This window comes from Rissa tridactyla, chromosome 1 (assembly GCF_028500815.1).
Source record: "Rissa tridactyla isolate bRisTri1 chromosome 1, bRisTri1.patW.cur.20221130, whole genome shotgun sequence".
Classification (NCBI taxonomy): domain Eukaryota; kingdom Metazoa; phylum Chordata; class Aves; order Charadriiformes; family Laridae; genus Rissa; species Rissa tridactyla.
This window is the reverse complement of record NC_071466.1, coordinates 110,104,654-110,124,918: the sequence shown is the minus strand read 5'-3', so window position 1 is coordinate 110,124,918 and position 20,265 is coordinate 110,104,654. Positions and strand designations below refer to the sequence as shown.

Sequence of the window (20,265 nt, the reverse complement as noted above, 5' to 3'; positions counted from 1 at the left end):
TCCATTTCAGACTGTATTGCTCCGAATGGCCAATTTTGTTATTTGCTCCGAATGGCCAAGTTATTGGCTTGGAAGCCTAAAACACACATGGAAAAATAGATGTATCGGTCAAACAAGTAAAGATCTCTGCTATTAAATTGAAAAAGTTGGTAGCAAAACACATCAGTGCTTGAAATAATTTCCCATTGCTACTTATAAACGTCAAGCTTTCTTTTAGTAAGAAACTGATCTCAAGTATCTTTAAGGCAGCTAGGAAATCTATCAAGTGTTTTAAAATCCATAGTAATCTGAGATGTATTGACTTCAAAACCTGGCTACAAACATGCAAAGGGAAAATGACTTACCAATATGCCATATAGATATGATCTCCATCTGAGTTCTGAGAAAGAAGTTGACTGGCAAACCACCAAATAATTTGCATACAAGATGTCCTTTAAACCTATCTATAATGATCTGTCCTATTTAAAAACAAAGCGTTCACAAGTACACAAGTAATAAAAGACATCTACAAACTGTATTTGCAGAAAAAAACTCAACAACATGACTCTGAAGAACAAAGTCTTCAAAGCGGCCCTTTGAAGAGGTCCAAAAGAATTACCACAACGGATTTTCAGAGCAACAGTAATGTGAATTTGACAACTGTATCTTCTAGGGCAGTGAGAAAAAGGGACTTTCCTGTATATATACATACATATTTATACATTTTTTTAGTTTGGCAACAGTACGTTTGCATTCTTGCCAGGGAAAACACACACCAGGGAAGTCTATAAAGCCTTTAAGATATGAAATCCACACGGGCCTGGGGTCTCCATCACGTTCACCAGCCGGGAAGAGAGCTACAAACCCCGAATGACCCGGCAGCGTGGGGGGCTTGCTAGCCGCCCCCTCCGAGCCCCCCGAGTCCGGGGCGCAAAGTGACAGCCCCGACGGGGGCGGGCCGGCTCCCTCCGCCGGGCACCGGCGCCCTTTTGCCGCTCTCTGCCCGCTCCGCCGCCGCCGGCCGGGAGGGACGGACGATGCCGGGCACCGCTCCTCAGCCCACCCGAAACCGGGCTGCCCCGGGTGTCTGTTCCCGCGTTCCCGGCGCCCCCCGCAACCCCGGCTGCCCCCTGGGGGCTCCCCCCGCACCCGTCCCGCCCCCACGGAGGGGCTGGGGCTGGGGCAGGGTCCTGCCGCCGTCGGGGCCTGCCGGGGGGTGGCGGGGGGCGGTGCGGGGGCGGTCCCGGCCGCCCGCCTGGGCCAGCCCTCGTCGGGGGGAGCAGATATAGGCAGGGCGGCGGGGCGGAGGGGAGGCGGTGGCGGGCAGCGGAGCGGAGTCGAGCCGGGCGAGAGCCCCCTTCCCCGCCGGCGGGCATCGGCCTGCCCTGAGTGCTCGCAGCGCTTCTCGGCGGGGAGCCGGCAAGCGGGGTCGCCGCCATGGGGTCCGGAGGAGGGCTGGGGCTGGCGCTGGTGGCCGCCGTCGTGCTGTGCGGGACCGGGGGGGTCGCCGGGCGCGTCCTCAGCGGTGAGTGCGCGGGGCCGGTGAGTGCGCGGGGCGGGAGAGGGGGCGGTTCGGCTACCGGTCCCGGTGCGGCGAGTCAGAGCTCAGGGGAGCAGGAGCCACGGAGGGGAAGGAGCGGGGACCAAACCCACTCGTTAGGTGACCCGCGTGTCGGAGGCGGGCTGTGGAACGGGGTGCCGAGCCCCCTCGGCGGCGGCCGCAGCGAGCGAGCGGGGGCCCGGCGGGGCTTGCCGGGGGCCAGCGCACCCCTCGGAGCTGGAAGGGACTCTCGTTTTGGGGCTTCGGGGGCAGAAAGCTTGGCTGTCAAACTTCTGCAGCAGCCTCAAGTCAGTTCCCGCTCGTGCGGTGTTGTCTCGGACTGGCGGATTTCTAGATTTCGTTGCCTGCGTAATGTAGCTCCGTTTTAATCGTTTAAAAAGATAAAGCAGGGACTTGCTAGAGTCTGTCTGAGGAGTAGTTATACACTGAGATTTCTTTGCATCTCTACAGGAATGTTTCTTCTTTGTACTGTAGTTGGGAGGAAAAAGCAAACTCTTAAGAGCATACGGCATAAGTAGTTTTGTTATGTGTGTCTATATCTACAAGCCTCAAACGCAAGAGGAAGACAATACTTCAGAAATCTATATCTAACATTGGAGCTTTGGTTTAATTTAAGAGATGTACCATCCCATTGTGTATTTCTAGCACACAGGTGCAGCTCAGAAGCTATTAAATTTAATGAAAAGGCTATTTCTAATTGCACTTTGTGGCAAACCCCTTATCTAGAGCTAACAGGCTCTTGGAGGCATGTTGGGTGTGCAAGCACATCCATACATTTATCTTGAAACCAAGATTTACACACTTGACTGCACTTGTTAACAAGTTACGTGTGTAAATCTCTGTATATGCAGGCAGGAACGTGTCTCTGTACAAACTGATTCCAGAAAAATGCAAATTATTTGGATACAATTGTTTCAGAGGCTGTAGAAGCAGCATGTCAAGAAAACTTCTTTGTAGTTTTTTTGATAGCAAACACTTGGTTGCTGAATTAAGGTAACTTTCTTACTTGTTGATGGAGTACAGTCACTGACCATTTTGGTGATGTCTTATTTGAAGCAAATTCATGTGCAGAACTGAAATGTGCTGTTGGGCTTTTGGTGAAACTCTAGCTTCCAGGAAGCAATAGCTAAGTAGCAGTACTTCCAACACTTTGCAAAAGGTTGCCTGGTGAAGTGTACACTGAAATATTTCATCTGCCTCTCTTATATTGTGAATTGTACAGTCATATATGATACAGCAAAGCTCTTAGTTTAACAATTTGTGTGAATACTATATAACACTTTGTTATTTTAAGGAATAGCGAAGATTATTCATCCATGAGATGCATTTTGCATTAGCAGTCTCAGTACAGGAGCCCATGTGTGGCTGAGGAAACCCAATCTTCTAGCTGAAGCTTCTGCATTTAAGAGACACATGTAGCGAACTGAGTTGAGTTTCAGCTTTTAAAAAAATGTGTAATAGGTGTATACTGCTTAGTCAGACTGTTTCTAGATGCATATAAGGCTTTGGGGTTTTGGAAGAATACAGGCACTACCCCATATTTCCCTGAAGCATTTCAGAGCATGTGATGAGTCTCATGTCACTGTATGCAGCTAATACTTGGCTGGTAGAACACAGGAGAGGATTTGAAGGCACTTACAGAGGGAACCATTTATGTATTATCAGGTGTATTAGCTAAGTTGTATTCATTAGATAAAGAGTGTCTAGACAGTAACAGCCAAAGACATTTAGTATGCCTGTGCCAGAATATTCTCATGTACTGTCAAGAGAACTCTTCCCCCCCACCCCCCGCAAGGACCATGCCTCTATCCTGCCACATGCACACAGATCTAGGTCTAGTACTGGTAGTATTTTGGTATTTTTTCAAACAAGCAATAGTACTAATTGGATTATTGGACAGTGTGTGCTGTCCGTCTGACTTCCATCTAGCTTGTCTGTCTATCTTGTATAAGAACTAACAGTTTGGACTTAAAGAGGTTTACATTTAAAATCATAAGTCTACATCTTAAACCTGTTTCTGAAAAATTGCTAATTTGTACTTCAGTCATGATAATCTGCAATAAATGGAATCTCACTGCTTTCATTCCAAATAAGTTAAATATATAATTCCTATCACCCACATAAAAACCATTCCTGAAACTGACTTCAGTGCTCGTTGGACCTTGTGGAAAGATTCCCATTTACTGCAGTAAGTTTGCAGAAGACCTAGCAATAATTGCAAAATTGCAACCATTTTGACCACAGTGTCAAGAGGGCAGAGAAGGAAGGATCTACCTTTTCAGAATGCCATTTCCTTAGGTAAAGGGTTTTTGTTTCTTTTTCCAAGTATGTTAATTTTCCTAGGATATAATTAAAATGAATATTTGCATCAAACAGTTCACATGTAGGTGTTATTTCTTTGTCATCTTTAATTTGGGAATTGTTAAAGAGAAGTAATCCAAATGCTTTCTAATTTTTAATGTAGTTAGATGGATGTTTTGTGAGCAGTGCTCCTAGCCTCCGTATCAGAATATCTAGTGTTGCCACAGAATTGATTCTTAAAGAAAAAAAAATAAATCAAAGCAGGCTCAGGAGAAACTGCTGAGTCTGCCTTGCTGCCCCATGACATCATGAAGAACACGAAGTGATGATAATGCAGTTTGCAAAGATGCAATTACTTTAAGTATCTATTGGGCAGGAAAGATGCAAGCTAATCTTATTACTAATCATTTAACTGCCTATGCATTAATCATAGACGTTATACTTTAATGATTACTGTATGCTGTATTTTTGTATTTCTATGGCTTTCTAAATTTTGCTCTGTGATTGCTATGCATCAATAGCAGATTAAATACTGATATGGTATTTTAAAGCAATATTATCTACTTTGGTGTGAAAGTATTTGGATATGTAAAACACTAATTGAAGAAAAACATTTGGTGGGTGATGAAACAAGAGTTGCCCCTAAACTATAGGCTTATTTGCTTTTAGGAGGCCTTTAAGGATGTGGATATGTTCATTCGTACAGCTTATGACCGGATTTGAGTTGGTCATAAAATATTGTAAAGTAAGATAATTAAAGAAGTATATTCATGGGTAATGAATTGAATAGAGATAACAAACCCTTTCTCAAAAGGCACAATTTAATTTAGTTCAATTGGCTTAGCCTGCTTATTACACCTGAGTTTTCTCTGTCAGACTTTAAGTATTTTCTGTAGATGAAACCTTCTACTGTTGTAGGTTTTTTTTTTTGGGGGGGGGGGGGGAGGTGGGGCGGGGGCATGGACTGTTAATTTTTAGCTACATTTGTATCTCAGAATTTGAGAAAGTTTAATTTGAAAAAACAGTCTCATCCACAGGGTACATATGCAGCAGTTGTGTATTGAACACAACATTTTGTTGTGAATGCCCGGCATTCAGTTCCATACTAGAAAAGCTTTTAATGGACATGGATGCCCACGTGGTCTTTTTGTTTGTTATAGGTCTTGGTAATCACTCAAGCTGAGACTTTGGGAAATGCAAGAGAGGTTGGGCGGTTAACTCTCCTGGACCCTTTTATTAATTCCTCTCCTTACGCACTTATTCTGAGCAATCTTTTTCTTGGGGACAAATCGGTGATCTAGGTTCTGAAAGTGAAATGCGGTGATGACTCTTGGATATAATAATGTTTCTACTAAACACACCTTGCTCCTAACCAAGGAATTCCATAATACTTTGTGGAAAGACACTTTATATTAGGTAAACTGCTATGAGTCAGACGAGAACACAGTTTTGATAACCTGAGATGTGTGATGGTGGATGTGCCCTTCAATAGCAGGGTAGAAATATCAAAGCACTTAAATTAGTTTCAGGAATCAGATTTCTCTAGTAGAAGTGATCCCCTTCTATTGACCCTATGAAGTTTACCTTGCCTATGGGGGAGAGCTATGCAGGTTGGCCAGACTGTGGCTGTATTTGGGGACCAAGGAAAGAATGATGAAAAATTCTAGCTTTTTTGTCTCAGGTGAGCATGCTGCTTTTCCAGGAGTACAACTTCTCCTTCTCAGTGTCTTCCTCAAAGATAGAGGAAGGCATTGCAATTCTAAAACTTGTGATTGCCAAGCCCTGGTACCCCACTTGGCTAATGGGCCCAAGAGAAAATACCTACCATGGAGGGAGCTATGACAAATAACATGTGAGACAGTATGGATAGTCCGTTTGTCTTTCACATGGCTTTTCTTGCTCCCAGTGAGACATGGCTGGTGTGCTGTCCCAGTATAGCAGCTAGGTGCAAAAAAGTCTCTTGCCCTCTTGAAGTCATGTTCTGTGCTTTGACTCTACTTCTCTGTAGTTCAGGTCTGATTCTGTGTGGATCAAACTTCTTTATTATAAGATGTTTGCGGGAAAACATGCTTTGGTTCATAAAGTGCTCTCTACAGCACTTTTTAAAAACTGATTTTCATACCTACTTTCTCTTTGCAAATCTTTCATGGATCAGAAAAAGAAATATATATTACTAATGTGAAATAAGTAAGATGAAGCAATGACTTGATATTCGTTCCTGCAGTGTAATCCCATACTCATACCTGTCACTCACTAGTCAGAAATTATTTGAGTCTCTTGCTGAAGCAGTCCCCAATCCCACCATTGACAGACAGTAGGACCTTCAGTTCCAAGCAATCTTAAGCAATACTGAGTCCTAACTAAATAGTTGGCATGACTCTAAATCTAAATGTAGCTGCAGTATACAGCTGATCACTCTACGCTCACTTTATAGGCAGTGAAGGAAAAAAAAAAATCAGTATTTTTAGTGTGGGATTAATTCCATTTTAACATAGATCTTGAAAATACTGCATGTACACCCTAAAAACACCAGTTTCTCTCAGTTGTCTACACAGCGAGGTCAGTGGGCCAGCTCGGGAACAGGGTGGGACAGGTACATTGTGAGTGAGTAGAGTTTAATGAGATGAATCCCACTCTGTATCTCAACAGTTTCTTCCCATACAGGATTGTATACATGTGATGTGAATTAATCAAGCATGCTTTACCTCCATATGGCTTTTTATAAAGGATGATTTACTCCAAGAGAAAAAAATTCTAACTTATTTCTCCTCCTCTCAAAGGTCCCTTCTAGTTTTGCCTGCAGTAAACTGTCAACAATTCTAAGGTCCCATGTAGATTGTCTTTTCCCACTTCTTTTTTAGTAGAAGGTGAATGAGCAAGGACTTGTCTGTTGCTTTCTCTTTTAATTGTGGAACTACTTGTTGTGGTTTAGCCCCAGCTGGCAACAAAGAACCACAGGTCTGCTTGCTGGTTCTCCCCCACCTGCCTTCCCACATGGTGGGATGGTGAGGAGAATTGGAAGAAAAAGGCAAAACTCGTGGTTGAGATAAAGGCAGCTTAACAGAACAGCAAAGGAAAGAGGAAAACAACAACAATAATACTGATAAAAGAATATACAAACATGATCAATATACAACTGGTCGCTGATTGCAAAAGTCCAGAAAGCCCAGCCCGCTCCTGAGTGCCAATTCTTGCCCCCAGCTGCCCTGGCTATATACTGAGCATGGCATCATGTGGTGTTGAATAGCCCTTTAGCTAGTTTGTATCAGCTGTCCTGGCTGTGTCCTGTCCCAGCTCCTTGTGAAAATTAACCCTGTCCCCACTGGATCCAGGACATTAGTCACCCCTTTTTCTATACCATCCATGTCATGCCCAGATCTTACACTTTCCAAATGATCACCACCATTTTTTCCTATCGTTGATATATATATGTGTGTGTGTACATATATATATATACTCACATACAGATATCATTCCCTTGGTCTATGGGCCATCCCTCTAAAATGTCTGTTGAGTTCATTTAATCCATGTCTCTGGACTCCATCTGTCATAACAGTGTCTCAGGGCAGGAGAGATGGTGTGTGGTGCTGGACCATTGCATGCTGTATATCTGGAGTTTATAGCTGGTATGTCTGGTGTGGCCCATGCCCACAGTCTCCGGGTTGAAGATGTTGATCTCAAGGAAGTTGTTGGGTGCTAGTTGCTGAAGCCAGTTCTGGTCCCATCACCACTGCACTTTACTCGGTTTCAACGAAGTTCATCCCTCATTACTTTGTGTGATTCTTACTGTAGTACTGCTGATATGGCATATAGCAATTGTAGTAGTGACAATATACAGTGGCAGTGTTATTTAGCAATTAACATCGTATAGTTTGATTTATTGGCTGTTCTCATCCAAAATCAAAGCCCCGTGAGGTATGCATTGGATCGCCCCATCCTTCTGTATCACCCACCAAGTGCACCCAGGTCCTTGAGTGAAAGCAGTCCCTCAGATGTGTTTGCCTTTGCCTGAGGCAGGACTAACCCAGACTATTTTCTCTAGCATATTCTTCAGGTGCACTACAGGAACTTTATCCCCTTCTACAGTACATGGAAGTTCTGATTGGGCAGGGCCAGCTCAATCGGATCCCCTGGTGTTAACTAGCCAGGTAGTGTATCCCAGTGTTTTAAGGTCCCACCACCCACTGCTCTCAATGCAGTTTTTAGCAGTCCATTTTATCATATGACCTTACCAGAGGCTGGTGCGTGACAGGGGATGTGATATATGCACTCAGTGCCACTCTTTTTGGCCCAGGTGTCTATGAGCCTGTTTTGGAAATGAGTCCCGTTGTCCAACTTGGTTCTCTTTGGGTGCCATGTTGCCACACGACTTGCTTTTCAAGGCCCAGGGTAGTGTTCTGGGCGGTGTCATGGGGCACAGGGTGTGTTTCCAGCCATCCAGTGGTTGCTTCCACCATTGTAAGCACATGGCACTTTCCTTGGCGGGTTTGTGGTGGTGTGATATAATCAATCTGCCAGGCATTCCTGTATTTGTATTTCAGACATTGTCTTCCATACCAGAGAGGCTTTAACCGCTTGGCTTGCTTGATTGCCGAGCATGTTTCACATCGTGGATAACCTGTGCAACAGTGTCCTTGGTCACAAGCCCATCTGTAAGTTACATGTTCTCCTTGATGGCCTGAGGTGTCATGGGCCCATTGGCAACATAAGGGTGAATTATTTATAGCTCAGTCCAGATCCACCTGAGCCACTTCAATCTTAGCAGCCTGATCTACCTGCTGGTTGTTTTGATGTTCCTTAATGGCCAGACTCTTGGGTACATGGGCATCTACGTGATGTACTTTTTCAACCAGCTTCTCTAGCCAGGCAGCAATATCTTGCCACAATGGGGCAGCCCACGTGGGTTTGCCTCTGCACTGCCTGTTGCCCTGCTTCCACTGCTGTAACCACCCCCACAGAGCATTTGCTGTCACCCATGAGTCAGTGTAGAGACAGAGTACTGGCCATTTTTTCACATTCAGCAATGTCTAAAGCCAGCTGGATGGCTTTCACCTCTGCAAACTGGCTCGATTCACCTCGTCCTTCAGTGGCTTCTGCAACTCATTGTGTAGGACTCCACACAGCAGCTGTGATGTTTTCCTACAATAAAACAGGACCCATCAGTGAACAGGGCATATTTCTTCTCATTTTCTGGTAGTTTATTATGTGGTAGAGCCTCTTCCACATGTGTCTCTTCCTCCTCTGGTGATATTCTGAGATTTTTGTCTTCTGGCCAGTCCATGGGCACTTCCAGAATTCCTGGGTGACTGGGGTTTCCCAGTTGAGCCTGCTGTGTGATCAGTGTGACCCACTTACTCCATGTAGCATTTATTGCATGATGTGTAGAGGGGACCCTCTCTTTGAACATCCATCCCAGCACCAGCAATCGAAGTGTTAAGAGGAGCTGTGCTTCTGTACCAATTACTTCCAAAGCAGCCTGAAACCCTTCATGTATGCTGCCAATATCTCTTTTTCAGTTGGAGTGTAGCTGGCCTCAGATCCTCTGTATCTCCAACTCCAAAACCCTCGGGGTTGACCTCAAGTGTCCCCTGGTGCTTTCTGCCAGAGACTCCAGGGAGGGCCATTCTCCCTGACTGTGGTGTAGAGCACATTTTTAGCATCTTGCCCTGCCCGAACTGACCCTAGGGCTACGGCGTGAACTATTTCCTGTTAAATTTGTTCAAAGACTTGTCATTTCTCACGGCCCAGCATAGGGAGATAAGTTGTGACTCTCTGGAATAACTGCAGCATTTTCCTTTCAAATATCCAACAGTTTATCAGGGTCCTGTAGCTGTTCGTGAGTGAAGTTCCAGACCACTGGAGAAGTTCTCTAGATATCTGCCCATATTCTCCTACATGCAATGCTACCCATGACTATCCAGCCTCAGGGCAGATTTCTGGGTGGTATTCTTAAGTAGTTTTTTAACCCTTAACAAGACCTGAAACACATTCAGGAGACACAGTCGTAGAACCATGCTGGTTTGAACATCCCAAGGATATTCAAAATCCTCAAAAGCCGTTGTACCTGGCTCCAAGGAGAAAAAGGAGGTGGAAGAGCTGAGGAAAGCTCTTGGTGTGAATGTTAGTGTGAATATTAATAAATTCTGAGAGAGGACACCTGAGGTACAGGTGGGACAGCAATAGCACATAAACACACCAATATAACTGCCTGAACAGTGATGTTATGATATTATAAGTTGATATTACACAGGAGAGCAAAATAATAATCCTGATCCCTCTCCTAGAAGTGATAAACTCGTGTGTTGAGATAAAGGCAGTTTAACAGAACAGCGAAGGAAAGAGGAAAACAACAACATTCCAGAAAGCCCAGCCTGCTCCTGAGCTGTGATTCCTGCCCCCTGGACAGCTTCCTCAGTTGTATACTGAGCATGGCATCACGTGGTATTGAATATTGCTTTGGCTAGTTTAGGTCAGCCTGGACTGTGGCCCATCCCAGCTCCTTGTGAAAATTAATCCTATCCCCACTGGAACCAGGGCCGTACTGCAAAAGACGGGCACTTTATTGCACTCCTGTACTGAGATGTGTGTAAGGTGTTCCACCCCAGGAAACTTCAAGTCCATAAACCAAGGAAATTAACGTAACTTCACATCCATATCTACATAAATTTTACTTGCATCTGTGGGAAATACAGGTATCTTGGTAACAAATTCATGAAAATACATACACTTGGAAAAAGACATTCAAATTTCACTGGAAAAGACTAAGAGAATGGATGATGCTTGCTCTGGATAATGATTGATGAGTATATTTTAATTACTATAGATTTATGAACTGTTTCCTTCTAGATACAAAAGTAAAAAATGAGCAATCAGCAGAAACTCCCAGAATTGCTTAATTTTATGCCTGTGAGAAATCCTATTGAGGGAGTCTACTGATGTATATAAAATTAAGTATGCGAGCAAATGTCTCCTGGTTTGGGAGAAGAGATTATGAATATTCCTTGCTTCTCTAGGCTGGCACATGTTATATTTAAGCCATTCCGACTCTACAGTTTTTGTCAAGTCTGTTCCACAGCATGCTAACAACAACTTACTAGCTGCCATATTATGTCTGTCTTAAAAGTACCTGGGAAATCTGTTCTGGTCTTCACAACTACACAAAAACTATTGATTTGCCATTCTTGTCTCTGTGTCAGCATTTATGCTCTTTTTTATTAAACAGCTGAAATGATAGAACACACTTGGTATGTCTTTAGGCTGTGATATATAAAGAAAATTATGTTAGTGTGTGTAAGACTCTTCAGAAAAATGAAAACAGTCAAGCAAAACCACTGCTAACAGCTTCAGCGGTGTTTTGTTTGTTGCGTGGGGTTTTTTGGTTTTTTTTGGTTTTTTTGTGTGGTTTTTTTTAAATCCTGGGTAAATAATCCACATCCTGGAGCAGACTTGTAGATGTGTAGATGTTTCTAACACATCATATTTCCTCTTATTTTGAATAGGCTTGATTAGATTCCATTGACATTTGGGTGTTATCATTGGCCTCCCTGCTTGTGTCTGCGGAAGTGAATAGGGTTATTTATATCCATGAAGAGTGTTATACTTGGGGTACTCTTGCATTTTTTTTCTAAGAAACATAATTCATTGTTAGAGAAACTGAGGTCCTGAGTACATAATGCAAAAGAAAATGTTTGTGCTCCATGTCCTGTGCTCATGGTGACATTTTTCCTCATTGCCAATCAGGAAGGTGCATATTGTGCCACTCTGAAACGCAGGACTAACCTCCCTGTGGGTGCCAGTGCTAAGTTTCCAAGTGCGTTGTCCTCCTCATGCTCAGTGATGCCAAGGAGCCCGTGTTAGTCACAGTCACAATGACGCTAGACCTCTCAAAGACGGATGAGGGAAAAATATAGGTCTGACGCTGGTCTCAGTTCCTTCTTAACATGGGAAAAAGGAAGGCAACTTGCAATTTCTAGGGAGTTGTCTTGGCAACTATGTTGGCACTTTGCACGAGCCCCTAGGACGGTGCAGTTTTGCACTGGCCCCTTATGGAAGCAAGTGGCTGGCTGCCATGGTCAGCCCTGTGATGTATACCCGTAAAGTTCACATGATCAGAAGAGAGGAAAGCAGTTATTACAGGAAAAGCTAAATGGATCGCAGGCTTTAAATTTATGATGTGCTAGATATCTGAAACAGAGCTGATGCCAAGAAGTAGGTATGTTTCACTTAGAAGAAAGGAAATCTGTCAGGGCTTTAATGATTTGACTAGGGGAGGAGAAGTAGTACTTGGGAAATACTTCATAGATATTTTTTTTTATACTGACACATCACTCAAGTCAGTGATTAAAACTGTCATAAAAATGGATATTCATTTTACAGTTGAAGACAATTACCCTGTATTGATTTACGTAATTGTAATCGTATGTTTTCCTGCAAGGGTAATTATAAATGGTGAAGTGTTGGTTAGCTTCTAATGAGATTTAGACATCAAGCTGCTACTTTACAGCTCCATTGTTAGTGGCCTGAGATCCCTGCCATGTGTGCCAAGGCTGAGAAGCTAATTATAAGAAATAAGTGTGTGTTATTTTCTTTGTGAAATGACTGAATAAACCTATTGCTGCTTGGTGAAGATGGCACCCTTGCATGAGGGCAGATTTTTCCAGTTCCCAGTACATCAAGAGCAAGCCGGTCGCTCCTGATTTTGAAAGTCCAGACAAACTTGTAGCCTGCTCTGGGGAAGACAAATCCTCCCAGCGCTGTATTCAACACAATGAAAAACTTACCCATCTTTTGCAAGACAAAGAATCCTTGCTTGTGTCTTCCCAAGACCTAGAACAGTGCAGGTTCTGAGCACATAGAGGCTTTAATAAACCTCACCAAAAATACTCTGTTTAGGTTAATACTTGTCATCAGCTTTTGATATGTATATTTTTTCATCACCTATTTTACTAACCAGCTATCTTGCTGCAATATGCAGTGAAGCTCTCAGATTTCATTTTAATTGCATTTGCATTCAGCCAGATGGCAAAATCCAGGTGTTAGTGATAAGTAATATTCTTTAATATTCAAATCAGCACTGCCCAATGCTCCTTTTCAAATAGAACTGTCTCATTTCTGATTGCTCGGTGTTGTAAAAGTGTAGCTATTATGGGTCTATTGAGAACAGTTGTTATTCAGAAATAACTGGGTCAACTCCTTGTCCCCGAAAGCACTTGGCAACAGAACAGCATAGCTAGTAAAGGCTGACATACAGGTGAAAACTCAATTTCAGCAATAAATGAACTGAATAAAGAAGACAATGACTGGACTAGGACAGATATTTCTTTTGTAGCTTCATGTTCTGCATAACTGTACTACATCTCTGTATGAATGGTGCAATCTCTGTATGAATGGTGCAATACAGTACTTTTTACTTACAGCTTCCATCATCCCCTGGTTTTTCTTCTCTCTCCAAGAGCTGCATTAATCCTAGAGACGACTGTTTGGCTGGTGTCTGAGGACCTCTACCATCATCTTTGCTAATTCACAAGACTATGGGATGGTTAATGGCTAAAGATAGATTCTGGCCTGTGTTTGAGAGAGAATAGAAAGAATTTGCCTTTTACTTATCATTTTATATGTGCTATCTATAATTTTTACATGCTAATGCCTAAGGATTTATCAAGAAAGGGACTCCGTTATGACAAATATTGCAAGAAGTCTGCTAATAGGTGCGTTTTGCTTAAGAGAGGTCGGGGCCAGCCTCTATTAAGCCACCTTGGACATTCTCTACATGCTGATGACCATATGATATCATGTATACAAACTGCCTGACCGTACACATATCTACCTGAAGTACAGCTACTTAATAGGCAACAGTGGCCCTCAGTTATTTTATATGAGCCCTTAAAAGGGACTTGTAATCTTTGAAAGTTTTTCACAAAAGAAACATTGCTTTAGAGAAACTGTATGATGACAATTAGGCATAACCCCTAATCCAGAAAAAATTATAAATCAATAATGAATATCTCTTTTCTCTCTGCAGACTTTATTAGAAGGGTGGGAGGAAAAATAGTACCTAATCAGGAATGGAAGAGTTGTTAGTTATGAAGAAATTAATACAGATACAGGCTGGCATATGGTCTGTAGAGGAGTTTGTATTTGAATGGCAAATTTGTTAGCACACAGAATTCCTTAAGCAGCTCAGGAGCATTAGCTGAGCAACATCTGCTATTTGAATACTGACTCAACTGGAGAACGATGTGTCTTCAGTATTGCAAACTTTGGGAGAGAAGATGGCAATTTGCTTTTATCATAAATGAAGACAGAACACAATTATGAAATCTTATCACAGCACTATTTTTTTAAAGTAATATGAATCATCAAAAAAACAAATTAAATTCAGTAGATGGACACAAATATGATACTGTAAAACACCACCAGCAGTAACATAATATATCAAAACATGGCCAGCAGCTGAACCCAATCAAAATGGATGATACAGAGGTCAGTTGACAAGATGAATCAGCTTGGAATCAAAATGTGATTAGGAAAATTTAATACCTTTTAGCCTTTTACTGGACACATTCTGAAGTGCATTACTGGGATTTGGTGTGAAGCAGCCTGTGACACAGGAACAGGTGAAAACAAATTGTGCCCAGTGTCCTGCATGCTGGTTGTACAGCTTCTGAGGTCAATGTGCTCACACAAGCTCAGGACCAAGACTACTCTCTGTAACACAAGCAGAGAAATATTATCTAGCCAGTGGAATATTTTTGTTAATTTATGTACATTTCTATCTTGCTATTATTTCATGATCACTTTCACTTAAGTCCCTGTGTCTTTTTGTTACTTTATTTTCTGAAGCCTCCATCAGCCTTACGCTGACCTTTGGAACTCTATCTAATGTTAAATATTCCACATTCCTTTGTAGCACATGCTCATCTGTGTTTTCTGCTGAATCCATTATCTTGGGAAGAAAAAATCCACAGTGTGAAAACATAATGGACTTTTCTACAGCAGGCTTTGTGCATTCTTCTGTTCTCTCATCCCATACGCTATGCACACGCAGCTACTGTTCCCCACTAGTCCAGGTGGATCCTAATGGTAGTGAAACCTGGACTGTAGGTTAGTTTATGACGTCCAAGAGGAAGAGGGATGCAATTTACCAGCAGGGAGCTTATCTTCTACCTGACATCTCCAAAACCTCCAGCTAACTCATGTTTGTGCCCCTTGTGGCCCATGGGGGTGTAGTTTGGACTGAGCCTGATGATGTCAGGGAGATGAGTATTTAAGCTGGGTACTTTAGTGGTAATTTTTTTTCTAAATGACATTTTGCGATAACTTCTGTCATGGCAGACCTAAAGGAACCTATTATTTCTGTTTAATGAAGCATCGTTATTAAAACATAATGGAGACATAATTGATTGAAATACCAGCTGAGAATTTGCTTGTTTCTCCTTTTCTTGAATGAGTTTGTTGTTTGTTTGGTTGGTTTGTTTCCTGCAGAATTATCTACAGAAATGTTTTAACTAAGTATTGGGTATTTCAACTAAAAGCTATCTTTGCTTTAATGGTGATATCAAAACATTCTGTTATGGAGATGCTGCGTGACACTCAAGGGCGAAAACTGATCCATGTGGGTGGAAATGGTAGCTAGCACTTCTTAGACCAAGTACTGTACACTTGCTTTCTTCAGCTAATGGGGTGGTGAGACAACGTGAGTGCAAGGGGATTTCAGACAGTTCAGTTTCTCTGCAGTAGGCAACTAGAGCTGCTATGGCTGAGGGAACAGGGCCAGAGCTTTGTTGTATGGCTGGTGTATGCAGGAGAGGTAGAACAAACTTGGAGACACTTTTATTCATGAAACTGGGGAGAACCAATGTTGCAGTTCTGCGATGGGGAAAAAAGGGAACAGTCTTTGTCAGTTAGTTGTTGCTTCAACACAGTACTTTCCCTCAGCAGGCAAGAAAGCAATTCTTGATGAAAAAGTTCATGTGGGTTCATGACACTGAGCCAAGTGTGTGTTTTTGGCTATTTCTCTGCCTGCTTCTGACTGGGGTCTGGGCTGTTCTGCTTGGGTGAGGGATGGTGGGTCAAGGATTAAGGAACTGATACACTACATGAATGAAGGGTATAAGCACTCCACCTTCACATCTGCGGATAGCCAGATAGGGTTGGTTGAAACCTCAACTTATCTGAGCATTTGTAAGGGAAAATGGTAAGAATGAGTTCTTACATCTTATTGAATTAATTAGTGAGATCTTTGGTCTCATGCTGAAGGGAGGACTAAATACAATAACATGATTTTCTTTTTTGCCTTCCTGGATACCCTGTGGTGAAACAATGTCTTCCCTCATGTTTTCTTTCATCTCTCAAGCAGCACAGGACAGATTTTTGTGGAAAGGTTATAAAAGCCTAACTTGCCTATATTTATTCACATTGCGTAGTATGTTAGCCTGATTCATTCCAATAGAGTTGCTTACAAATCTTGTTTCTAGTCAATTGTGACAGAAAAATTGGAATTCAATTTATACAGTTGAAACAGTAAATGTTGCTTTAGAATTAACAGTGGAGGCTTGTCTGCTGCAAAGATGTTAGAAGAAGGAAAAATAGCCCATAATTAATGTTTCCGTACTTCTCTTGTTGCCATACAACGTGGTCTATTCTGACATATTTTTTTTCCACTGGTGAATTATTTCTGCTTTGTAGTTAAGAAATTAGTAGTGAGTGAAAGCCGTAAAAAAAAAAAAAAAAAAAATGAAGCTTGAAAACTTGACTTCTCAGTGTGCTCGAAGAGCACTAAAATGTCAACTGATTTGCCAGCTATTAAGGCACAACTGCAGATTTCCATTAACACATTGAACTAGCTCCGCTACAGCAGATAAAAGTCCCCTTCAAAAGAAGAAAGAAAAGATTCAGAGTAGGTCATTACCTAAACACAGGGACTAAATTAACTAGAACAAAAAAAATTCACAGCTTCTTCAGGAAAGCTTACTACTCCGCATGGCATACTTCATTCACATTTGACGGGTCTTAATGATAAATATTTCTTGGTTTCTTGCTGTTTTTTCTATTGTTTTCTAGAGGTATGTTCTTGTACAAATGATCAGCCTGTAAGGAGGTAATTATTTCTTCTGACACAGGTGTAGAGGGTGCAAATTAAAGAGAAGTAATTTAGGAGTTGGATTGTACACAAACTTTCACTTGTTCAATTCTTTCACTTTATAGTACTTGATTTCAGAGTTATTTAACCCTGCATAAGCATCTGCAAGAAGAATGGTATCCTCAAATTCAGATCAGTTTAGGGGAAGGAAAAAAAAAAAAGTCTTAACACAAAGTTTCAAGGTATTAACTCTGTTACCCTTTCAGATGACCCCTTGGGTACAGATTAGGCCTTCACATCTGTATTCTAGGTGGCTCCAAGGAGGCTTCCTGCTTTGAGTGCACAACAGTGGCAAGCTGTTACTGGGGTCCACAAAACAGACACGTATTAGGGGCTGCAGTGGCACCTATCAAACAGCGCTGCCGCCGCTGTGCATCGCAAGCGCCTCACCTTCTCCTCCCTGCTCTATACTGTCCCACCTGGTTTCCTCAGCTTGGTGTGGGTGATGGAGTTGAGCCTCGACACTGATGCAACCTCTGTGTTGGACCAGCATACAGCACAACTTACGGCTTATGGACACAAGCCCTACAGCAGCTCAGAAACTGCATGTGCTGTTTGGCAATGTGTCTCTGTGCAAGAGCTGACTGGAAGATAAGTACCCTGAAGAAGCTTGGTCAGTTAACCAGCAAGGACCTGTTTGTCCGGTTGGAGAGGTCATCAGACTGATGTTTTGGGACAGTCACAGAAACGCAGAAACAGTGCGTGAGAACAGAGTGAGCGGGGCACTTCAGCCACCTGAGAAACACATGGGGAAGGGGAGCAGATGCGGGTGTTACGGATGGAAAGCGAGCTGTTTTCCCATGAAAGGGAGGCACAGCACAGGAAATGAGGTCAATAGCGGCCAGACACTCACCTCAGTGGATTGAATGTTCCTGCATGACGGAAATCATGACAGGGGTATTTTGATACCCTAATTTGATCATAACTGACTACTTGGTGTCAAGGAGGAGTGTGTGCAAAGACTTAAAGGAATCATAAAAGAGTTTATTTCTAAAAATTGTCTGGGAAATGAAAAGAACAAAACAATGAGCAAAGGACTCTCCATAAATCTTCTCCATAAAACTGCATATACATCTTGGAGTCATGCTTTCAATCCACTCTTTAGTTACAGGGGGAGGTGTGGTCCCTTTTCCTTGTAAATGATTAGAGTTCTACATAATTCAGTGCTAGCCTTTGGATGTTTGCACTGTTATGTACACATGTGTACTCTGGCAATAAGCCATAGTCACTCACCCAGTGGCGAGGACTAAAATGTCGAGCAGCTCCTCCTTCACTGTGCACTCTGTCCTGTCAATGAGACGGAGCTTCTGGGAAAAAACAACAAGGTGGTGATCATGTTAACAAAATTTGAATTGCAGCATTACAGATGAAGGAAATGAGCTGTGATTTCACGTGCAGCTTTCATCCTTGCACTTCCCACTTTAGAGCATTTAGAGTTATCACTTTTTTACTTTGATAATAGGGGGATGTTTTTTGCTTTTTGTTCAAAGAAGTCTTATGAAGAAACCCATTATTTCATATCCATCTGTAGCAAAGGGTCTGCCCCTTGATTCTTCAGCATCATTGCTGAAGGACTAGGAGAGCTGGGACTGTGGCTCTTACTGCATTCATTGATAGCAAGGCTCGTAACCTATATGAATAAAGGGAAATGGCAGGAAAGGAATTAGGACATATACAGAGTTTTCAGGACATTATCAGACAAAGTCCAAATGTGCTCTCCTCTTGATCTCAGAGCCTGGCTTTTTCCACAGATACCCGTGGCACAAGCTTGTCCTTACATTAGGTTATTCTCAATTCTGTATTATTTTGGCACATTAATTACAGATAAGCAAGCAGGTTTTCAGAAGTCTGTTTGCCAACCCTAATAAGAATGAGACCACAAAGACACTTCTCTTACTGACAGTCCTTCTCCCAGATGAACTTTAATAGGGTGTTATAAAGAAAAGGTTTCAGAGGTATTTTTTTTTTGAGGAAGATTACAAGAATCATAGGAAACAAAATTTAGATTTACTTTTTTTTTCTTGTGGAAAGCTCCCAAAAATTAGAGTTACTTTCAGATTTAGCTAAAAGGCATGAGATAATCCTGCTTTTTTCTTCCTATATTCATGCAACTTTGATACAATCTGCATATTCTCTGTGAATTCTTGAAACTATGTTCTGTGCAGACATAGAGAAGTCTTTGGTCAGTTTTTGTGCTGTATGCAATCTACTAAGCTCTTTAGAAGGGATAGGCAAGGAAGGAGAGGTGGGGGTGTGGCTCTGTACATTAGGGAGTGTTTTGATTGTATAGAGCTAGAGTCCAGTGATGATAAAGTCGAGTGTTTATGGGTAAGGTTGAAGGGGAAGGCAAATAAGGGAGATGTTGTGCTGGGAGTATGCTACAGACCACCTGGCCAGGATGAGGAGACAGATGAAGTATTCTATAAGCGGCTGGCTGAAGTCTCGGAATCGCCAGCCCTTGTTCTGGTTGGGGACTTCAACCAGCAGGGTATCTGCTGGAAATATAACACAGCAGAGAGCAGGCAGGCTAGGAGGTTCCTCGAGTGCATGGAAGATAACTTCCTGACACAAATGATAGGTGAGCCTACCAGGGGAGGTGCCTTGCTGGACCTCCTGTTCACAAACAGAGAAGGACTAGTGGGAGATGTGGTGGTCGGAGGTCGTCTTGGGTTTAGTGATCATGAAATGGTCAAGTTTTCAATTCATAGTGATGTAAGGAGGGGGGTTAGCAAAACCTCCACCTTGGACTTCCGTAGGGCAGACTTTGACGTGTTCAGGACACTGGTTGAGAGAGTCCCTTGGGAGACAGTCCTGAAGGGCAAAGGAGTCCAGGAAGGCTGGATGCTCTTCAAGAAGGAAATCTTAAAGGCCCAGGAGCAGGCTGTCCCCAAGTGTCGCAAGTCTAAAGGGCGTGGAAAATGGCCAGTCTGGATGAACAAGGAACTTCGCATGGGACTTAGGAATAAAAGGAGGGTACCATGTTTGGAAGGAGGGACAGGCAACTCAGGAGGAGTACAGAGATCTCATTAGGTCATACAGAGAGAAAATTAGGAAGGCAAAAGCCCAGCTGGAGCTCAACTTGGCCACTAACATTAAGGACAACAAAAAAAGCTTTTATAAACACATCAACAAAAAGAGAGCCAGGGAGAATCTCCATCCCTTACTGGATGCTGGGGGGAAAGTTGCAACCAAGGACGAGGAGAAGGCTGAGATACTGAATGCCTTCTTTGTCTCCGTCTTCAATAGTCAGACCAGCTATCCCCAGGGTGCTCAGCCTCCTGAG

The 20,265-nt window shown here is 42.7% G+C and overlaps 1 protein-coding gene across 3 annotated transcripts in view; it reads left to right on the top strand.

The window, feature by feature from the left end:
- Nucleotides 1–1,307: 1,307 nt before the first annotated feature.
- CHODL (chondrolectin) overlaps nucleotides 1,308–20,265 on the top strand; it is a 34,351-nt gene continuing 15,393 nt past the window's right edge. For all 3 annotated transcript variants that reach the window (XM_054214752.1, XM_054214733.1, XM_054214742.1), the window contains exon 1: nucleotides 1,308–1,504. In XM_054214752.1, coding sequence (XP_054070727.1) covers nucleotides 1,417–1,504 — 88 coding nt within the window. In that variant the 5' untranslated portion in view covers nucleotides 1,308–1,416. The remainder of the gene's footprint in view (nucleotides 1,505–20,265) is intronic.